General features: G+C 35.1%; 2 protein-coding genes across 3 annotated transcripts in view; one reads left to right on the top strand and one right to left on the bottom strand.

Moving 5' to 3' along the window:
• The window catches only part of Eps-15 (Epidermal growth factor receptor pathway substrate clone 15), a 37888-nt gene that overhangs the window by 10035 nt on the left and 7746 nt on the right, over window positions 1–20107 (top strand). Inside the window, exons 10-19 of one of the 2 annotated variants that reach the window (XM_019062276.2) lie at window positions 5474–5629; window positions 6488–6577; window positions 9580–9642; window positions 11665–11862; window positions 12684–12860; window positions 13522–13612; window positions 14372–14451; window positions 14773–14827; window positions 15724–15779; window positions 17179–17484. In XM_019062276.2, the coding sequence (XP_018917821.2) occupies window positions 5474–5629; window positions 6488–6577; window positions 9580–9642; window positions 11665–11862; window positions 12684–12860; window positions 13522–13612; window positions 14372–14451; window positions 14773–14827; window positions 15724–15779; window positions 17179–17484 (1272 nt within the window). The remainder of the gene's footprint in view (window positions 1–5473; window positions 5630–6487; window positions 6578–9579; window positions 9643–11664; window positions 11863–12683; window positions 12861–13521; window positions 13613–14371; window positions 14452–14772; window positions 14828–15723; window positions 15780–17178; window positions 17485–20107) is intronic. The other variant, XM_019062277.2, reaches the window with a different exon arrangement.
• Window positions 2–5434, bottom strand: LOC109044514 (uncharacterized). The gene is made up of 4 exons (XM_019062278.2): window positions 3851–5434; window positions 3064–3316; window positions 1359–2570; window positions 2–909 (listed from the first exon to the last, which is right to left on the bottom strand). The coding sequence occupies exons 1-4, from the start codon at window positions 4243–4245 to the stop codon at window positions 388–390; spliced, it is 2382 nt and encodes a 793-aa protein (XP_018917823.2). The 5' UTR covers window positions 4246–5434; the 3' UTR covers window positions 2–387.

Raw genomic sequence — 20107 nt, 5'->3', positions numbered from 1 at the left:
TTTACTTTTTTTTTATTTTTCAACTCTCTTAATGCTTCAATATTTTATGTTTTATTCTTATCATTGCAAAACGAAAAATATAATTATGACCGTCCCCAGGAAAACATATTTTAGTGATAAAAAACTGGAAACTAAGATATTGGTACACTGGTTGAAGGAACTTGTAATGAAAATTCTTCCTCTTATAGTGATGGTAAATGGGAACTCAAACTGAAATCATAATTAGTAGGAGAAACAAGGAGTTTAAATCACTGTACAAGTCAAATTGTAAAAATTTACGGGCTTTTATCAGGCTTTATTATTATTTTAGGCTTAATTTAAAAGGCTAAAACGATGATTTTCTTCTACGGCTGCATTCAAGTCTGATCAGATAATGCAGCTTAAAATTCAAGAAGAAATTTTTGAATGTCCCCTGTTTCTCATTTTGAAAACACGATACAGACATATTCCAAAGGTCACAGCTACCGGGACAACGCCTACAATCATTAGTGTCCGGTTAATCTCGTAAGCCAACCTATGATCAATAACTAAAGTGACCACTCCCACCAGTTCCTTATTCTGCCAGCACGAGTATGTGTTCGCATCACTATCATTCAAAGATGTAAAAAGTAAGCGATCGAACAAGTCAACTAGAACTCTTCCTTTTGTCTCTCTCTCAATTACTGTTGGGCGGAGTGGTTTCGACTTAATCTGCCACTCCACTGGAATGTTTTCGGCAACTTTTGCTGGGCAGGTGATTTTCAAGTTCTGGTAGTTGGCCTTGACAGTTATCATTCGGCGTGTGACAGTAAGTGGGAAGTTCGGCAGCTCTTGGAGCGTTGAATAGAGGCCTGCTGTGTTGTTCACTTCCTCAATGATTTTACCCTTCGTATCGTAGACTTGGAAGATGACGCTTTCCACACAAGGCTCCTAAGAGACAATTACAAGGGCAGGTCAATTTTATAAACTTACAAACCTTAAGATGAAAATCTTGTACAAGATCAGACGAAACAAAAATAAAGAAAAAAATCAAGAGTATGGCAAGTTTGAATCTTTGAAAACAGTCCCTAGACAATTTTTCATCTTGGGTTGTCAATTTCAAAGGAAAATAAAGAAAATGGAGGCTTATTCCCTACGGACTACTCACCTTTTAAAGCTGTGAGAGCAAATGCGAATTAAATTTGGCAGGCTTGATTCATTATTTCACCCGAGTTGAGTGCAAAAACTTTTTTGTATCCATTCCTCAGTTATGAATATTGCTCTAATTCTGGAATGTTTTTCTATTCGAAGTTTGAATTTGTTTTTTTAATATTTTCAACTTTTCTGTCAGAAGCATATCACAGAAAATTATCAAAGCTTCATTTCAATGTAATACCAACCTTACAATACGCAATCATGACTTCAGTCGCTCTTAAGGTAACTTCTGGCATGTCTCTAATCGACTCGGGAAGTAGCTGACTGCGACACGGAATCCCTCCTTCAAATAGCTTCAACATTATCAGGTCCTCATTTTTCAAAAAATTAGCCTGAGCAGATTTTGTCCAGAGCTGTAAAAAATTGGAACTGTGTTTTTGCTCCCTCCCATTTCTATTTTTAATTTTATGGTTGTTCCACACGTTCAATTTAATCAATTGTTTGTACAAATAGTTAGTACTTCCTTGCTCTTCATCAAACACTTTTTCCAGTTCTGCCAAAGTATTTTCGAATATGGAATCAACCCCTTCCCAACGATTTTTATTTGTTTTATTAAAACTCAATCCTGTGTTTTGCTTTTTTGTGGTGAAGTTTCGCAGATCTCTTCGTTTTATGTTAAATATTCGTCTTAATTTCCGTAAAAATTTTGCGTGATGACTACCTGAATGTGTACATTTTTTGTGTTTAGTTTTCAAATACTTGGTCGAGAATTGTCGCTTAGTTTTCGCTTTTTCAGTTTTCAGTTGTCTTTGATGTATACCGAACACTCGTCTTATGTTATCTTGAAAGTTTGATCTCCCAATATTGTGCATTGCCTCTCTATTTAATCTTTGATCCTCATCAATTTTTTTGCTTAGTTGTAGCCCATCAAAATTTTCCGCCTCCTTGATAATGCTTGTTTCTATAACATTATTTGGCTCTGTGGTGCTATTCGGTTCAATAAATGTGGTTGGTTCTGTGGGAGCTTTGGACTCAGTAACGTCATTTGGTCTTGACACAGTAATTAGTTCTGTGGTATTCTTCTTGTTAATAAAATGGTTTGAATCTGTAATATTAGGCTGCGCAAAGTTGGGTTCTGTAGCATTACTCGGTTTCGTAACATTTTTCAATGCCATGGTTGTTCCTGAATCAGTAGCATTTTTAGGTTGTGTGAAGTTCTCTGTCTCCGATGAAAGTGTCGAAGTTGAGGTATTCTGATTTTCTTCAATGACTTGTTTGTCCCCAATAATATTTAAATTGTCAGTCAATGTAACCATACAGTACCCTGTCCGCATTTTCTTTCCTACTTTCCCACAGTGGCTGCATTTTGACCATTCACTCCAGTCATTCCAAACTGTAATGTCGTTTTTTACCAGCGGAGGTGAACTGTGGTTTTTTGCTGCTGTGGGAGGACGGACCTGTAATTAAGTCAAACCAATAGTTTGAAAGTATAAATCTAAACGCAGTTGAGATAGTTTTTAAGAGGATCTAATAGGGTAAAATGTATCAAGTCTTACGTAGATTTTCACATTTCTCCCCCAACTAACCAAAGTCAAGTATCCTTTGCAGCCAGAATGATTTTCGGGAATATTTTGAAGCGCTCAAGTTACCTTTTTCTCCTCTCTCAGGATGAATTTCACCTTCTTTTGCTCGTGCAATCAAATGATTAATTCCTCATAACTTGATTCTATATTTCCTGCGTTATTTTTTTTTTTTTTTATTTATTTATTTTTTTTTGCATTTTTTCTCTCCCTCATTCCATCTTTTTCATCCTTGTGGAACCTCAATCATTTTATTACCTTAGTACATGCAACTAATTAGTGCTCTGATCAGCGCACAATTCAGTTGAACTTTTTTGAAGGGCCTATTTATTTTGAAAATGGGTAAAATAAAAAAATATGTTCATTTTACCAATTTTATGGGCTCTTCATCTACCACATGGAGAAAATGCACTGTACTTAAAGTGCTCTTAAAATGACAGTGATAGAGCCCTGTGTTAGATTTCTTCACGTTAAGTATATGAAGTGTGTTGTCCCATTGCGATATTACTATATTTGAGTCTTCATCTATCTCTGTTGATCGACTTTTGTCCATAGTCGGTGAATAATACCATTGCACGGTCTGTGTAATATCTGCTGGACTTATACAAATGTCGCAAGTTAGTCTGAAACACATTTTGTTTTTTTGAAAGTCATGAATAAAATTTCTGTAGAACTTACAAGAGAATGTTACAAAATGATCATTACTTGATAAATTTTCAAAGCATTCTTTTTCATTGTACTAAAATAAATGCACTTACAGGAAAAGAGCATTGAATACCTTAAAAACAACGAACATTAGAATGAGCAATTGAACCACTTCCAATTAGTTCTTAAGAGTGCATACATCGGAACTATTCTATGACTTATAGAAGAGAAGATAGAATGATTTTCAGTATTTGAACTGTACACCTCACCAAAATCATTTATAATTTTATACATTTTGTATTAGATACAAACAAGTTTGGTTTCCTCAGTTCCCCAACACTTGAATTATTGAATCATGAGACCATATTTCTGTCTCTTACACACAGGTGGCAATTGTAATGAATATAAGATGATAGGTTTCTCTGATTAATTATCCTGTTACATGAAAATAGTTCACGGAGATCTATGGCATAGCTTTTGCTTGTAAAACTCATAAAACAGTCGTAGATTACCTCACATTGTTTCCTTCAAACACCATGATCGCTTGCGGAGGTAGCACTTTATCAAGTGCGATGCTGTTGTGTTGAGACTTCAAGCACTCGTAATATTCATTCCATGAGAGCTCAAGAATTTTTAACTTCTTGTCCTCGTCTGGTGTCGGGTAATCAAGAATAGAGCCTTGATATGGCTCAATACTCATTGCCTCCGATAAACCAGGAGATGACCGAAGAATTTCCTTGAACTTAGATCCAAGCTCGAATGCCTGCATTTTCCAGTTCTGCCCTTTTAGGCGTTTTCGAAATTGGTTCAACTCTTCAAGGTCATGCTCTAGTTGAGTGTAAACACTGTTTATTTCTAAGAAAAATATAGTCAACCCAAGGGTTAAAAGTTGCCTTGTGATACTCATTGTTCAAGGAAATATGGTTTGTCTATCTCTGAGCCGCATTCAAAACACTCTCAATCTAATTAATTATTTTTGATAAATTATCCGACTAAAGCTACTTAGTTTACATCCTAGTTATATCACAGTAGCTAATGTTCATCTCATGCTGAATTAGTAGTTTAAGTTGACATTGCAACCTGATCTGTCAAAATGAATTATTCCATCAGTAAAACAAGAATCTGCTCATCTATTTTTTATCCGGAAATCAAACACACTTTGTAGACCCTGATCAAGTTATCTTACGTTGTTCGACCATTCATGTAATTGAAATTGAGTTTTTCTTCAACCATTTCACACCATGGTTGTCACAAATTTAAGTGACCTTTCCACCACAAATATTCTTTGTTCACTTCTGTAATTAACTCAACATACTTATCTCTTAGTCAGGTATTCTAATATAATGTCTCTTGGAAGTCTATCTATTTAAGGTTATCTGCATCGCCATAGAAACCTTTATTTCATTTTCGAAACTAAATGCGTGGTTGCAATGCTAACACACCAAGAATTTTGCATATGGTTGGATATGAAAATGAATTCTTATATTGTAACTTTGAGTATCTTGGGGCAGAAATGTTTTCAAGATGCATCGATGAGACTTTGTAGAACTCTTGCATCCAATTTTTCAAGAGTCTTTTGGGAAACAACTATCCAATAAAATAATTATATTTCTTAGCTTTATTGGACTAATAAATTTCAAGCTTGGAAGTAATTTTCTTATCTCCTGACCCCAGGTGACACATTTTTTAAGCCTTTTATAGAGATTTGCGGGAGAAACCTCCTTCATTTCTGCGTACATAGTCTTGAAAGACATTTTCCCGCATTTGCTAGCAGGAAGATGAATGTTTTTGAGTTTTATGATTTAGTTTTTTTTCTTCCCGCCTGGTCTCTAAGAAATATGAGACTTTTCAATAGCTCTGTTCATTCCTCTCATTTTAGATGAATGTTTTCTCAAGTAAACTTTTGCATCCAGAAGGAATTTCATCAGTCGTCAACTCTCAATCCTTGATTGCTCATTTTCATCAATGCCAGTCTCCAATTTAAGAAGAAGGCTCATAGAGGCTCTTATCTCTTTTTTATTGTTATTGTCTCATTTTGTTGTTTTCTTGTTTTTTTTTTTCAGTTCTACCTACATGTATACTCATCTATACCCGATTTACCAACCGTTCTCAATCAAACTTTATTTTTGTTGCAGGAATTGACAACAACAACTCCGTACTCAAACCCTGAAATTGAGATGATTAGCAAAGATATTGAAGCTCTGGCTAAAGAAAAACTGAACCTAGAAACGGAAATAGCCACAAAAGAGGCTGAAATCAATATCAAATCTGGAGAAATAAAAAGTTTACAGGTAGATGTTTCAAAATCTGGGTAGCTTTTATTCTGAACTTCAGGACTTTAGAGCAAAATTCTAGAATGGAAGACAAAAATTATTTTTCTCAGTGGTTTGAGACCTATCTAGCATGAAGTAAAAAATTTGACCAATCAATGAACATCAGGTATTTCAAAAACATCAGATCGTTGCCTACAAGAATGGAGAGGCCGTAACTACGTTTCTGTGACGTAACGTTAGTGAATGAAACTTGGTCGTGGTTTAACATGTGTTCTTATGGGAGAATACATGGCACGTTTTTCTTTTGTGCTAACATCTTTTTAGGGGTTGATCTGATGAAAAAATTCATAAGAACCTTCTCGAAGAGGAAAAAATTTCACTGAAGAAAAGTGCCTAATCAATGAATCACATTGTCTGACAAATGAGGAAGATTCAAAAAAACCGCTCATGCAGCTTTGGCCGATTGAGGGCTGCTCTAATTGGTAAACATGACAACTTCTCCAATAGTTAAACATCACAAAACTGAGTTGTTACAGCCTCTTCATTTTCGTAGGCAACGATCAGACATAAGAAAGCAATTTCAATTGATCAAATTGATCCAGCTCATATATGGCTATCTAATGGTCACCAAATGATATCACTTGTATCAATACTTGGTACCAAATTTAATCTTAAATTTATGTAATACTGTATTTGTCTATCCATTTATCACAAGTACTACTGTTCTATCCAGGAGAAATTTAGAAAAAATCGTTGAAGGAACAGGGAACTGGAGATGTACCGAAGGGAATAAACCCTGCCCTCTCCATCTGGCAATTACAATCTAAGTAATATATGGAAGCCAAAAATATTTCAGATTTCAATTTTTTTCTTTAGGGTGAGCTGGACGCTTTATCTGCAACTCTGAAGCAATTAGAACACCAGAGAGGAGAGGCGCAGAATAGACTGAATGATTTGCGGAATCAGGTAAAAATTTCAGTTTCTCTCAGTTCAGTGCTCTTTAGAATTCATAGATGTCGTAAGTTGTTGATGTTGCACCTATCATATGATAAAACATCATCCACTCAGTACTTCAACTTATTGATGAGCTGTTTTACTGGATGAGTCAAAAAAACTAGAAGATAGAAATACAAAAGAAAATATCCTTGTAGTAGCATTGACTGTTAGATTTTGATAACAAACCAAATGTCGAAACTGTCGAAATGTGTATATCAGGGATACCTTTTTGAGATATCTCTCGTTAAACATATTTCAATAATGAAGTACCCAAACCATGTATCTTGGTTTGCAACCTTGAGTTTTCTTCTCTGTGCAAAGAAAATAATGTAAATTCCTCAAGGAATGCTGTTGATTTGTTCTTTCAGAAAAATTAAATAGAGTGTGGAGATTTTTCAACACTGCAAATGAGATATGTAGCACAGGAGTTTTGCTGTAGATTTAAAATTTAGATTTGTGATGTGAATCAAATTCATCGAAGAAAAGTGAATTCAAAACGTTTCCAAAAGTGTTGATATTTTTGTGACACGGAAAGTAAGTAGAATGATAAAAACTCAAAATGCACAGACAATCTTTATTAAAATTCTCTAAAATTAAACAATTTAAAACTTGTAGAAGTGGGAAGCAGCGTATTTATATCAAAGAGAGCCCAATGCGAGGGTAGCTGGTTTTGTATTTTAACAGTTTTTTCAAGAGCGTTTCCTCTTTGGAAGTTTACTAGTGTTGAACTTTTTTTTTTGTTTAACACTCAATGCTACAGAGGTTGTATTGATTTAAATTATTGATTGTGTAGTTGGCATGTATTGGCTGTATTTGGTGTTCCACCATGCACCAGCTTAAGTTTACCAGAAGTGCACCTAAGTCCTCTGCCAGTCTTTACAGAGATATACCTTGAAAACCTTTTCTATCGATCTTGAAAGATTGAGCATTTCTACCAACATTGCACACAAGCATCCTTGAGCATTCAAGTAGGTTTCCGGCAGTCTGGAAAACCTGAAAAGTCAGGGAATTCATAGGAAAAATCAGGTACTTTGGTACTTTGGTATCAGCTCAGCAATTGTAGCCGGCACCAGTTGCAAGAGCGCAAAAAAACTACCGAAGGTCTTTTCCCATTATTTGAATTTCTTGAAGCAAAAACTTTGTCCCAAGTTTAGCAAAAGTCAGCATAAACAAAAGAGAAAAATCTAAGTGTGAGTTTTTCTCAAAGGTTTAGGGAAGTCAGGGAACTCAAAAATTTTGAAGTCTGGAAAAAATCAGGGAAATGAAGGAAATTAGAGAACTAATAAACTATGGAAACCCTAAATTTGTCAATTATTCTCAATTCATCAAAGTTATTAAGTTTATTTAAGATTTAAGTAACAAGGTTCGGGCCATTTCTCAGTGTTTTTTCTCGTTTGAGATTTAAGCGGATATTAAACTTCACAGTAAACATGTAAAGAAGCCTTACATCTGTAGACTTTTGATAATGTTGTTTGAAGTTGCAAGCATCTGTTCAATACTCTGAAGGTGCAATCATAGGTTGTTTATTTCCATTTTTATTATACTTATAACCTCTCACCTCCCACGGTTTTCTCATCTCAGTGTGGTTTCTAACTGAGCATTCAATTAAATCCAGAATTTTACACTCCATGTGAATGTAACAAAGATTAAATCAAATCTATCAGATTCCGTTTTGTCCCCTGTAAATTTGTTTTGATCCTTTGATTTTCTGTATCCCTGGAAGTTGGTAACATTCCCCAGATTTGAATTTAAAAATAAACCTCAGTATTTTTCAAAGCTAACTTTAGCTTGGGTAGTAATCTCATAACAGGTTAATTTTAGCTGGAAGCAGAATTGGAGGCTAACAAACACAGATACTAATGCATGGTTGTCTGAATATGTAATGCTTTCTATAATTTTATCACTTCCGCAATGAATAGTGATCTGGCAGTCTGCAGTCACACTCCAATATTGTTTTGTTTTTTTTTTTTGCTTTCTAATTGAAATTACCATCTGACTAGCTATTTACTTTTTTAGTGTAATCTACTGTCTCTATTTTGTATTATTTTCACCCAGCTCCTGACATTGTAAGGTCCAGTGTACGAAATGATGTAGTAGCTTTTATATCATTTAGATGCAAGAAACGTTTCAAGGAAAGCTTAAAACTTTATGGTTGCCACAAAGTATTCCTGTGTTATAAAATCTCCATTATCATTTTATTCTACAATGGGCAGATCAAATTGTGTTCATATGTTTATATTCTCACTAGAAGTTGAAACCAAATTTAAAATTAACTCTTAAAATGGAGGGAGATATTTCTCCGATAACAATACAGCTGAGATACATATTGATGGCTGAGGAACATCATTGCTTATTTGAGGACTTATCTGTAACAATAGCGGATGTGAAAAATTACCTTTGCAAAACACAATCAAAAAATTGTTTTGGCATCGAGAAAATTTTGAGAAAATACTTGAGATGTGATCTGCGAGATCTGTACATTGTGCTAGAGCCAAACATATTAAATTTTTGTGTGAACATAACAGTTTTTTAAGCGTGTTTCGGAAAGGTAATTTTTCACATCCGCTATTGTTACAGATAAGTCCTCATTTGCTTACTAACGATTTTACAGGATGAAGAATAAATTTCACCATTTTTACATTTTTAAGGTTAGGTTTGCAATTTTTTTTTCCATTATTATATAATTTTGATATTTATATATATTAGCATCATACAGCGCTTTCATGCAGAATTGGAAAAACCAAAAAAATCATAGCTTGTTTAATTTAAACTGCAGAATGCAGAAAAGTTGCAAAATCGTCAGTTAAGTTAAGCGGCACTGTTTCTTAGCCTTCATTATGTAAATTACTCTGATTATCCGTAACTATCTCTACTAAGCATCCTCTATTTTACACTGCACCTTCAATGCGTATTCAGACCGGGCCTAAGTTGTTTTGTAGCCAAGTTTGCATGTAGTTGTTCTTGTTCAACAGAGCGCGCTAGTTGAGTCTGAATTAGCCGACGTCAATTTGGAGTTGAAAGCAGAACAAGCTCAGGTAATTCATGCCTTTTTTCAGTTTTTTTCTTCATTTCTATTACACATTAATGCTTGGACTTGTGTTTGTTATGCCGTGTATGGTCTCACATTAGTTCCTTAACACTTGCATGATTTGCCCTAACAGTTTAGTCTTGAGTATTTTTTTCCTGATTGATTGATTGATTGATTTATTTATTTTTGCTATTACTTTAACAACTAGATGCGGATTGGTAATTTTTTTTCCTGTTATTTTGCATTCATGAAACAGATGAACTTCGAAATTTTTAACAATTTTTTTCAGCCCTTTAGCGTATGATATTGGAATATGTTTGCCCGGAATGATCGGTACTTGAAAAAAAGGATTTAAAGGACTACTTTCTCCCTAAATCATCCAAAAATTAAAAGTTCTCCTAAGAAGTTTTTGCGAGGTGAATTATACTTTTTATCATCATTTTTTTAAGACTCTGGTGCATTTTTGAAGTTGCATTGCTTGTCAAAGGTAGTGTTTGGTGCACAAAGTTGGATCTTCTGATGTGTTTCCCCCAAAAATACCCAATCTATCCATGCTTTTGGTGCAATTAGACCAGGTTTGTTTTTTTATAACTATTTTTCTTCTATGAAAGTGCTTATTCAGTATAGTGAAAGGAATAACATATATTAGAAGTATCTACCAGCAAATTTGTGCTCTTAACAAAATTGCAACAAATGCATTTAAAAATTTCTTATTTTCAGGTGCTTTTGAAACAAAAAAATAGAAGACCCATCTTTGAAGGTTAAATTTCATCTTTTTCATGTGACACAGTTTCAAAAGTTAACCAGATTTCTAAAATAATGACAATGAAAAGTATAATCATGCTGTGTTGAATTTTTTTGGGATTAGTCAAAATTTTAGGGCCATGGAAGGCCTTAACTGGTATCCTTTATTTACTTTATATTTTCAAAATAATATGGCTGTTTAGTCTAAAAAACTCTCAAATTGGTCCATGTCTGTCATATGTCTAGGCGTTTACTTCTTCTGCATACCTGTCTCATGTCATGATCCTGTGAAATATGTTTGAGATTTGGAACATTGGAATTAGACAAGCAAGAGACTCTCTCTTGCAAATTTTTTTGGTGGTGACATTAACAATATTCATAAGCAGTGATGTTCTCTAATAAAATTGATCAAAGTTTATTTTGTCAAAACTTCCAAGTGGTGATGAGGAAAAGCCTTCGTTTCTCTATTTTCGTACTTTAGTCTCTAAGTATGTTTGATTTTCAACTCATACGCATGGAATTAATCGTATATCTGCGTGCGCGTGATATTTTTACCCTTATGGTCTGTTAAGTTGTGGTTTTTTTTTTCATTGCTACTTCTCTCAGATTACCGAATAATACCTAACAGGTTAAAAACATTGACCAGCATCCATACTGGTTACCTGTTCATAACATGTGATTTACACATTTAAAGACTGTTTTGCTTTGGTCATTATCTGATCTGCCTATCGGAAATGAGAGCTAGATTTAAAAAATTCTGTGAAATTAGGGGAACACGCCTACTGTGGAACAAACATTAACAAGGAATCTTTCCTCTTTGTTAGACAAATACCCTTTGTACAAAGCGGATAAAAAAAATTGATGAGATCTAGAAAAATTATTTTAAAGTTAGGGAATGACATTCAGTGAAAATAAAAAGTGATAATACAATCTAGGAAAGAGATCTCTTCATTTTGGATTCAATGAGCACAATTTTCAAAGTATACTTTCAAATCAAATTTCTACCAGTGACTACTGCAAGTGAGTTGCGTTCTCAAAATAGAAGTTACAACATCTAATCACTCTTACAGTTAGAGTAGCTTGCGGTCTGTAGCGCAAGTTATAGCTCGTCGTAATATGACGTTAACTAAAAGCTATAAATGCCAGATAGCAGCTAGAAAAGATCAAAATTATAAAATTACCTTGGTATCTCTTTATTTGTCTGTTTTGAGTTTTGAAGATTGCTCTTATATTTTCATTAGTGAAAAATTCATCAAATATTGACTGTTCTCTCAATTTTCCACAGGTGGATAAACTCCGCACCCAAGCTGAAGAGCAGGAAACCATGCTAAAATCACAAGAAGCGGAACTGAACTCGAAGAAACAAGAACTGGAGGGACTCAAAAACGAAGAAATCCGACTGGAGCAGCAGCAAAATGAATTCAAAAATAAGATAGACTCAATTAATTCAAGTCTCCAAGAGTCACAACTACAAATTAGTCAGGTTTGTGGATTTTTCTGTTCTAAAAATGTCATCTGTGTATGATATTGATTCAAATAGGACTGCTGAAGCAGAAAGGAACCAAGCTACATCAGCTATTGCCAAATTTAACTATGCAATTTAATTTTTTATGCGAAAACGGTTGTGCGGATTTTTGTGCAAATTTCAGTGAATTTTTTGCACAGTACAAAGCAAATTCTTCAAAATATTCCAAAAAATCCGTACAAACGCTCTCTCGTAAAAAATTAAATAGGCTCGTTAAATTTGGCAATAGCTGATGTGGCTTGGTTCCTTTCTGGTAAATGTGGTCCAAAGAATGAATTCTCAACAATGAGTAGATGCAACTTCTTGTCAACATGACTATGCTGCATTACGATTTTAAAGAAAACTGCGTTTGCTTGCGGTGACATAGGAATGGTACATTCCTCCGCTCGCCAAGATTGGAAACACATTGTCAGTTTACGATTCTCTTCCTCTCTTCGTGAAGATTTCTTTTTTGTTTCTGGACATGTTTACAAATCGTCAAACATCATTTGAGCATTAATGCCTTATTTCCAAGACTAATTTAACAGCCAGCTGCAACCATCAAGCAATAAAGGAGTCCCTCCAATTCAACATCTAAATTCGTCTCCTTGTTATGTTTTTGTATTTTACTTAGAAGTCAAGCTCTATTATCATGAAGAGCGATCATGTCCACTTGTGTTTTTTATAAGTATTACACAAGTATACTTGTATTCTTAAATTCTAAACAAATAGAATCCTGGATTACTTCAGTGTTTTCGTGTATTTTTTATCATCTAACATTTTGAACAATTTATCAATAGGTAAAAGCTAAAGTATCAGCATTAGAGGAAACCCAGCGGCAGATGAAAGATGCTATAGCATTAGCCGATTCAGCGATAGCAAGTGGCGATGCTTCGGGCATTTCTGAGTCTTCTCTTAGTATCGAACCTGAATTTAGAGACTCATCTTATACCAAAATTCTTCAAGAAACCAGTCAGGTAACCATTTGCATTTTTATTCTCGTACAATTTTAATACATAACTAGGAAGCTAAGTCGTCTGATCGTCTCTTGGTCCAATCCCCGAGAAGCTTTTCGCGCCTTAGGCGTTATGCGCCACACATTTCACACTCATGATTTCATATTATAGAGTAACATAAGCTTTCGCACTGAGCTACAGCTTTGGTCATTTTAGAGTAAAATTTACAAAAATAATTGCATGAAGGAATTGGGAAACGCTCTGTTTTAATTTTCCGTAAGAGTGCCTTTTTTACCAGTCCCGTTTAATAAAGAGATAGAGATGTTGTGCAGAGATATGCACTTTATGTAAATGCTGAATCATGAACGTATATTCACCCATGTCACAGGGGTGCAGAAAGTGCTTGATTTGGTAAGCCACAGCTCCTCCGTCATTTATAATTTCTCATGTGTTAGAACAAGACAACAAGAAAAAATACACTTAGAACATCAAATCACTTTTCTGAAATAGTTTCTGTAACTCAGGAGAATTTTCTGCATCACTGCAAAATTTTAACAGTTAACTTGAAAGACATTGAAATTGAATTGTCTAAGATTAATAACCTACAGATTCTTCTTACTTTCACTGAGAGGCTCCCTCCACCTTATTTTTATTTCACCATCATGTTTGTTCTATGTTTCAGAAAAATGTGTTCTCAGACAATAAAGGTGCATTTGATAACTCTCAAACTAAGAGTGATGATAGTTTTGTAAATAATAATGCTTTTAAAACTGGTAAGTGTCAGTATTTTTCTCCACAAATATATTTTCCGATTTGACTCATTTTAATAAAAGCTATTGCCGAAAAATGAATTATTTTTGTTGGAATATTGGAAAATCTGTTTGAAATATTTAGAATTTTTTTTAAGTATAAAATTTTACTATAAGCATCTTTTTCAATTGATTATACAGTATAGCCCGTACATAACAAAGTTCATGGTTCCCAGAAAAACTTCGTTATATCCGGAACTCCGTTAAAAGCGGACTCGTGAATTGTATAAACAAACGGACAAACCCTAACCTACGAAAATGGCCGACGTCAACGAGGCGCTCTTGTGCAGCTCTGGGAAACGCTCGACGATAGCGTTAATAGTGAGTTTGTTATTTACAGGCTCCACTGCATCATTATTCACTTGGGTGTAAAGTAGATCAAATTTATGGAACCAACCTTAATTAAACGTGAGCTTGAAATGAATTACCAAAACGTGGACTTATCAAAACATGCAAGATATTGTTCTCAGATCCAATCGCAATCAACATCAAATGAATTGAAGGGATTTGCAAGTATCAGTGGCATTGTAATCATAAAATAGGTTAAATTTTGAGGCATTAACGCTGTTATCAGCTGTATTACTCCGTTTTGGCCAAAAATTCAACCTATTTTAACATCATATCAAATTACAACCCTTCTCCTCTCTACCAATGTATTCTGAGACTGTATTAAATAGATCTAATTTTGGAAGCACTCACTCTACTCCGCACACTCTGTTTCAGATCCTTTTGCTAGTTCTAATCCTGATCCATTTTCATCATCGAATGATCCATTTGCGTCACAATTTCCAAACAAACCATCAGTAAGTATACCTACAAAAAATCATCATACCTTTTTTAAAGTGGTCATAATTGACGATAGCAACTACAAAGAATATTTTAGCTGTGCAGATCAGGACAAAATTCCTGAAAAAGGACAGTGCCTCAGTTATCCATTGCTTCAGTCATCCAATGTAGTCAAAATTTAGATTTTAGTCAAAAACCAGTTTGTTCAGGCAAGAGTTCAATTTGTATGTGGAATATTTCCAGGAAAGAAAGATGAACTACTTTAAGCTCAGATGTCCTTTCCATAGCAAGGAAAGTGAAATAGAAAAAAATTCTAAATTTAACTCTTTGTTTTTCAGGATGGTTTTACGACAGACCCATTCAATTCATTTGGCGGCGGAGCTAAACCAAGCAGTAAGTCTCTTGCCTTACACTTCACATACATGGTTTTTTTTAACTTTTTCATTTAGCCTGCATTTAATTCATTAAACTTTTTTGTAAAGAAGTAGGCTTAGTGCACCTCCATTATTTGGAACTGAAGGAATAGAAAATTATTTTTGGATAGACGGTTTTTGGAGAAGGGAAATTTTGAATTATAGAGAGCCGTTCCTATTGAAATTTGAAACAACGAGATTTTCAAATTAGCTCCAAAATTTGAAAAAGAGTTGCCTGTCCCTTTATATTTCTAAATTATGTGCCTATTTTTGTAGATGTGCTGGGTCCTCTTCAATACATCGAATCCAAGGAAAGCCGCTGCAGGGGTGCAAATTGTTCTTGACTGCGCAGTCCAAATTGCGGACATGCTCTAAAAATTGCAAAGCCTGATGGGGGGGGGGGGGGGTTTCAAGGTTTTCAGGTTGAATTGGCGCATTGTGTTGCCCTGCTGTTCGCAAAAATGTTGTGCGTGCCAAAGATTAAACAAAATTTTGATCAGGTGACTGACCTTTTTGCAAAAACCTTGGGCTCTGCAGAACAGTGCAGAAGCCTAGAACATAAACCTTTTCTAATTTTAGACCGGCCCAATTTGCTGTTTAGAAATGTAGATTATGCCATCTGTTCTCAAATTATAGAATTTTATGGTCATACTAATTTGAATTCCAGAACTGATACTCATATTAATCAGGGTTGAAAAATATCAAATATCTAGGGAGACACATAAATTGTTGGGTTTTTTTCTAAGATACAAAGATTCTTCTACCTGCGCCATTTTTTTTTTGTATTATCTAACTTTGCAATCTTCCCAAGCTGTCATCGGTGTTCCCTTTGTCTTTCGCTCTTCAGCACTAATAAGATTACTAATGTACTTGCAGATAAGACTGACCCATTCGGCGACACCTCAAGGGCTGGAGCAAAAACGCCTGCTGATGTAAGTATTACCGCTCACTCCTGTCAAACCTCCAAGTTGCAAAGAAAAAAAAAGTTGAAAACACGGACAAATTTTGTTTAAAGTATCGGTCAAATTTTAAAGATGATCCTGATTAAAGACGACCCCCAAATGTCTGTTCCAAAATTTAAGAAACATTTTCCTTTCCTGAATGTAAGAATTATTACCCTAAAGTCTCAGACCTTAGTACCATGTGTTTTTTAAATGACAGGAAAGGTAAACAAGCACATCAGTTAAAAAGTTCAACATGTCAAACATAAATTGAAAGCTGTTTATTCTCCCTTGGCAGACGACTGTACTGCTGTCATCCATTAGCGATCGAGAATCGACTGTGATTGTCACTGTTACCTTTCGTAGATGTGTGAAACGATCTACTGCTTATGACGGTTAAAAAAAAATGGACCACCCGAAAAAGTACAGATTTAAGCATTCTGATATATGTTCCCTCCTCAAAATTTCATGTAGAACACAATGCGCCGAACGATTATTACTAAATATCAACTCCTTACCAAGCAAGATATTCAAGTTTTTCTTAAGCATTGGTTACGAAACATTTGAACTTCCTGCTCACATGAAAAACAAGAGTTTACTTGAATCAAATGACGCACTACAATGGTTTTGGCAGGCTTTGTAATCGAACATTGTTCTTTTCCCACTCTGTGTCATTCAAAGTGTAAATTACTTGCAACAGCTGAGTCAAGGCGCCAACATTGAGAGTGCCATATTATCATCCTGCAGAGGCTTGTGTGCTAACTTTTATTGTTCCTTAAACTCAAGTAGATTATGGCTTATTTTATGAGCAGGAAGTTTTAATTTATGCTTCAGAAAACGTCAATATCTTGATTCAGAGTTACTTTTTATGACTTTTGTCGCATAAATCATTTATCAGTGAAATTTTGATGAGATAACATGCACAAATTTGCACCTTGTCCAGTGATCCATCCCCAATCAGGGTGTCTACAAGTCCGGAAAGTCTGGAAATAGTACTGATTTTTGTAAGGCGGTCCGGAAGTACTGAAAAAGTGCGGAAATTCCGCCAGAAGGTCCGGAATTTTCATCATTTTTTGTCATTTTTGTTGCATTTTAAGCAAGAAATTCAAATCTTTGAAATTTTTCAAATTTCTTCAATTGGAGGTACTGAAAAAGTTCTGAATTTTTCTGTTAAGAAGGTACTGAATTTCTTGGGAATGTACTGAAAAAATACTGCAAAAGTACTGGTTTTTGGCCAACCTATTTCAGTTGACACCCTGCCAACTGATCTGTTGTGACGTCTTGTTAAGAAACCAAGTTATAAGTCATGAAATGTCAAGGTGAAGGAAAGTTGATTACATGAGGAAATATTGAAGAAAATTCTAATTGTACCTGTGCTCCTGTTTTTCAGCAAACGGACAAAGACGCTTTTGGTTGTGACCCGTTTGCTATTCTCCACGCTCCTACAGCTGCGACTTTATCAACGCACCCCTCTGCCGCGCCCCCTCGGCCTGAAAGTCCTAGTCCTGCGTTGCCTCCGAAGAAGAGCAAGCAACCTCCTCCGAGGCCGGCCCCTCCTCGACCAGCACAAGGCCCCAACATCCACCACTCAACACCTGCACCGGCAGCCACAACCAACGACCCCTTCGCACCGTTCAATTCCTCCAACAACAGTTCCATCAACGAGTTTGCTGACTTTTCGAATTTTAACAACAAGGTTCGTTGATCTCAAAGTTCGCACCATAGCACTGGGGTTTTCAAGGTGTTGGTTTTTGGACCTTGGTGGTCTGTATCGTTGAATTTGAAGTCCTTCACTCCAACTGTTGGACAAATTCATTTGATAAAATTTTGTTTTAGTAAAAATGCTGCCGAGTTTTTGCGGCTTATTTTTAAGTTTAGAAAAGGAATCCCAAGGATGGGAGTACACTTCATATTTTAACTGTTAAGAAAGAATCTTATTTCTTTTTCACAGATCTGCCTTTAACAAAGTGGTTATTTCAGAATTGACCAAAAACTTTCGCTAAATCAGCAGGTTTAGCCTACATTTTAATGAAAAATGTACTGAAAGCTCTTAGAAGTTTTTTTTTTTGGATGATAAATTCTAGTTTCACGAAGAATCTTGAAGGTATTTTTAGATGTTAGTAGACTGCCTCAACCCAAATTGTTAATTGGTCATCACTAGCTGGACCGTGTAGATGAGCAGATAAAGAATAATGTAGGATAAACTTTTTTAAATATTTGCGTGCAGTTCTTTTCAAGCTGCAGATTTAAGTTGCTTTTTAACTATGTAGTCAGATATTTTGACCCGGGGCATTTTAGTTTATTGACTTCATCCCTGAATTTTGCATCCAGCCTTAAGAGCCAGTAAACCATTTTTCATCTATGTTATTTTTTTTCTTTCTTTAGCACTCCACTTGATTCTGGTCACTGCCTCTTCTTTAATCTGATAACTGGCTTGTTGGTTATTGTGTTAGTGTTGTAAGGAGAGTTTAGTCATTGTATATATACTTTTTGAAATTTTGGCTGATAGTATGTTGTTTCCGGTGGATACTGTTTTATTTTTATTCACATCATCCACTCGTCTTCTAAGCTACTTGGGAAAAAATCTTAAAGGAAGCAGCGTTCCTGAGTTAAAGTTCTAGCACAACAGAAAAATGGTCAAATGCATTAGTGAGTAAAAAAGTCCTTGCTGTCAAGGTTACATCTTGAACCACATCTGGATTTATCGTTAAAACTGAGTGGAAAAGAAAATCGTCTCATATTCTTCTTTCAAGAGGAAATTAGCTCCGGTCCGGTGTGTTTTGGTTTCAAAGAAGACGCAAGGTTGGAGTGGCAGAGAAGGTCTCAAGTATGGTTCATTATCTCCAGCCATTTTTATAGTGCGCCAGCATTTTGGCTAAAGTATGCAAATCCTTCACTTTTCGCCCTTGTTTTTTGAATTTTAGCGTACGTGAAAAGCAGGGAAATTGCAGACGATAAGAAAACATGTAAAAACCTCTGATATAAAGACGATTTTTTTCGTCTTTGTTTTCTCTTGATCTCTTTTCTCAAATTACCTAAAAAATCAGGTTTTGCAGGCAATATAATCGTTGTATGAGTGATTCTCTTGTTGGTTTTGGAATCCATGTTTCAATTAATTTTGTTAATTTATTTTAATTGGTCTCCTTAAAAAAAGAGACTATTTACAAGGTTGTGAAGTGAACAAAGATCGGAGTACAGGCAAATTTTGAGTTATAAAAATATTGTTGATGTCAATGTTTTCAACTGGTGCCAAAGAATTGCCCATCTTTTAAATGGACCAAGTTTGGCAGGAAGGAAAACATTTTTTTGGCTTCCTATTGAAACGACATATCTCCCATTGATTTCCTCCAACAGATTCATGATTTCATACATAACTTCACATGCTTGACTCTTTTTTGCTGAACTTGGTTCAAGTGAAGTGCCTATCTCTTCATGTTGCTGCCTCTCAAACTGTTCTTGTTTTCTTCAAATCCTGTGGGAGGTTGTCTTCTTATCGATCCTGTCTTGAACATTCACCTTTCATATCACACTAGACTTCTTTCTCTGTAGTTTTTACTCCTCATTAGTAGCTTTTTTACTGGATGTGTTCGACTTTGTATATGCTGCACATATTTTTGGGTCGGAATAAAGTCTTTAACGACAAGGTATTAGGCACATTTCTACAGTCTATCAGGCAAGTATTGTAGCGTGGAAGTAGTCAGGAAAGACATGCAACTTTCATCCTATCCATCCTGGCTCACCGGTTTATTATTTTTTTTCTTTCTTTTTCATTTTAGAAAGACGATTCATCTCCTTTCATTTACATAATTATTTTTTCTTTTCAGTTTGTTTTGTTTTTTGGTGTGTGCGTGGTGAAAAATACACTATTGTGTAATAAGTCTCAGTCATATTGTTTTTTTGAGGGCAGCATTGTGTGTGTTTACACTAACGCAGCAGTGTAACATGAAGAGTATGAATATAAAAAAAAAGAAAAAACCAAAGAACAGAAAAAAAGCCCCTGACATTACAATCTGTAAATGAATTGTGGCATCTTGAAGGAAAGGGAGCAAAGTTCAATTTGCTGATGACCCCTGGATTACATAAAAATACTATTGTTGTGGGGCTTATCAGAAAAATGGACTTGGCTCCCTTTACTTCAAAATGACTCAAGTTAGCATAAAAGCATCACAGTATCGGAATGAAAACTCCAAGACTCCAAAGACTCAATACGCCCTTATTTTCCTCTTCTAGCAAAAGATGGTAAAGGTAAGGACGTTTCCTCATGCCACGACACAGTTACACCAAATTTTGTTTTTTTTTTTATTTTGATTTGTTTAATT

The sequence above is a fragment of the Bemisia tabaci genome, chromosome 10, assembly GCF_918797505.1.
Source record: "Bemisia tabaci chromosome 10, PGI_BMITA_v3".
Lineage (NCBI taxonomy): Eukaryota > Metazoa > Arthropoda > Insecta > Hemiptera > Aleyrodidae > Bemisia > Bemisia tabaci.
Note: the sequence above shows the minus strand (reverse complement) of the source record. Positions and strands in the feature narration are given on the sequence as shown.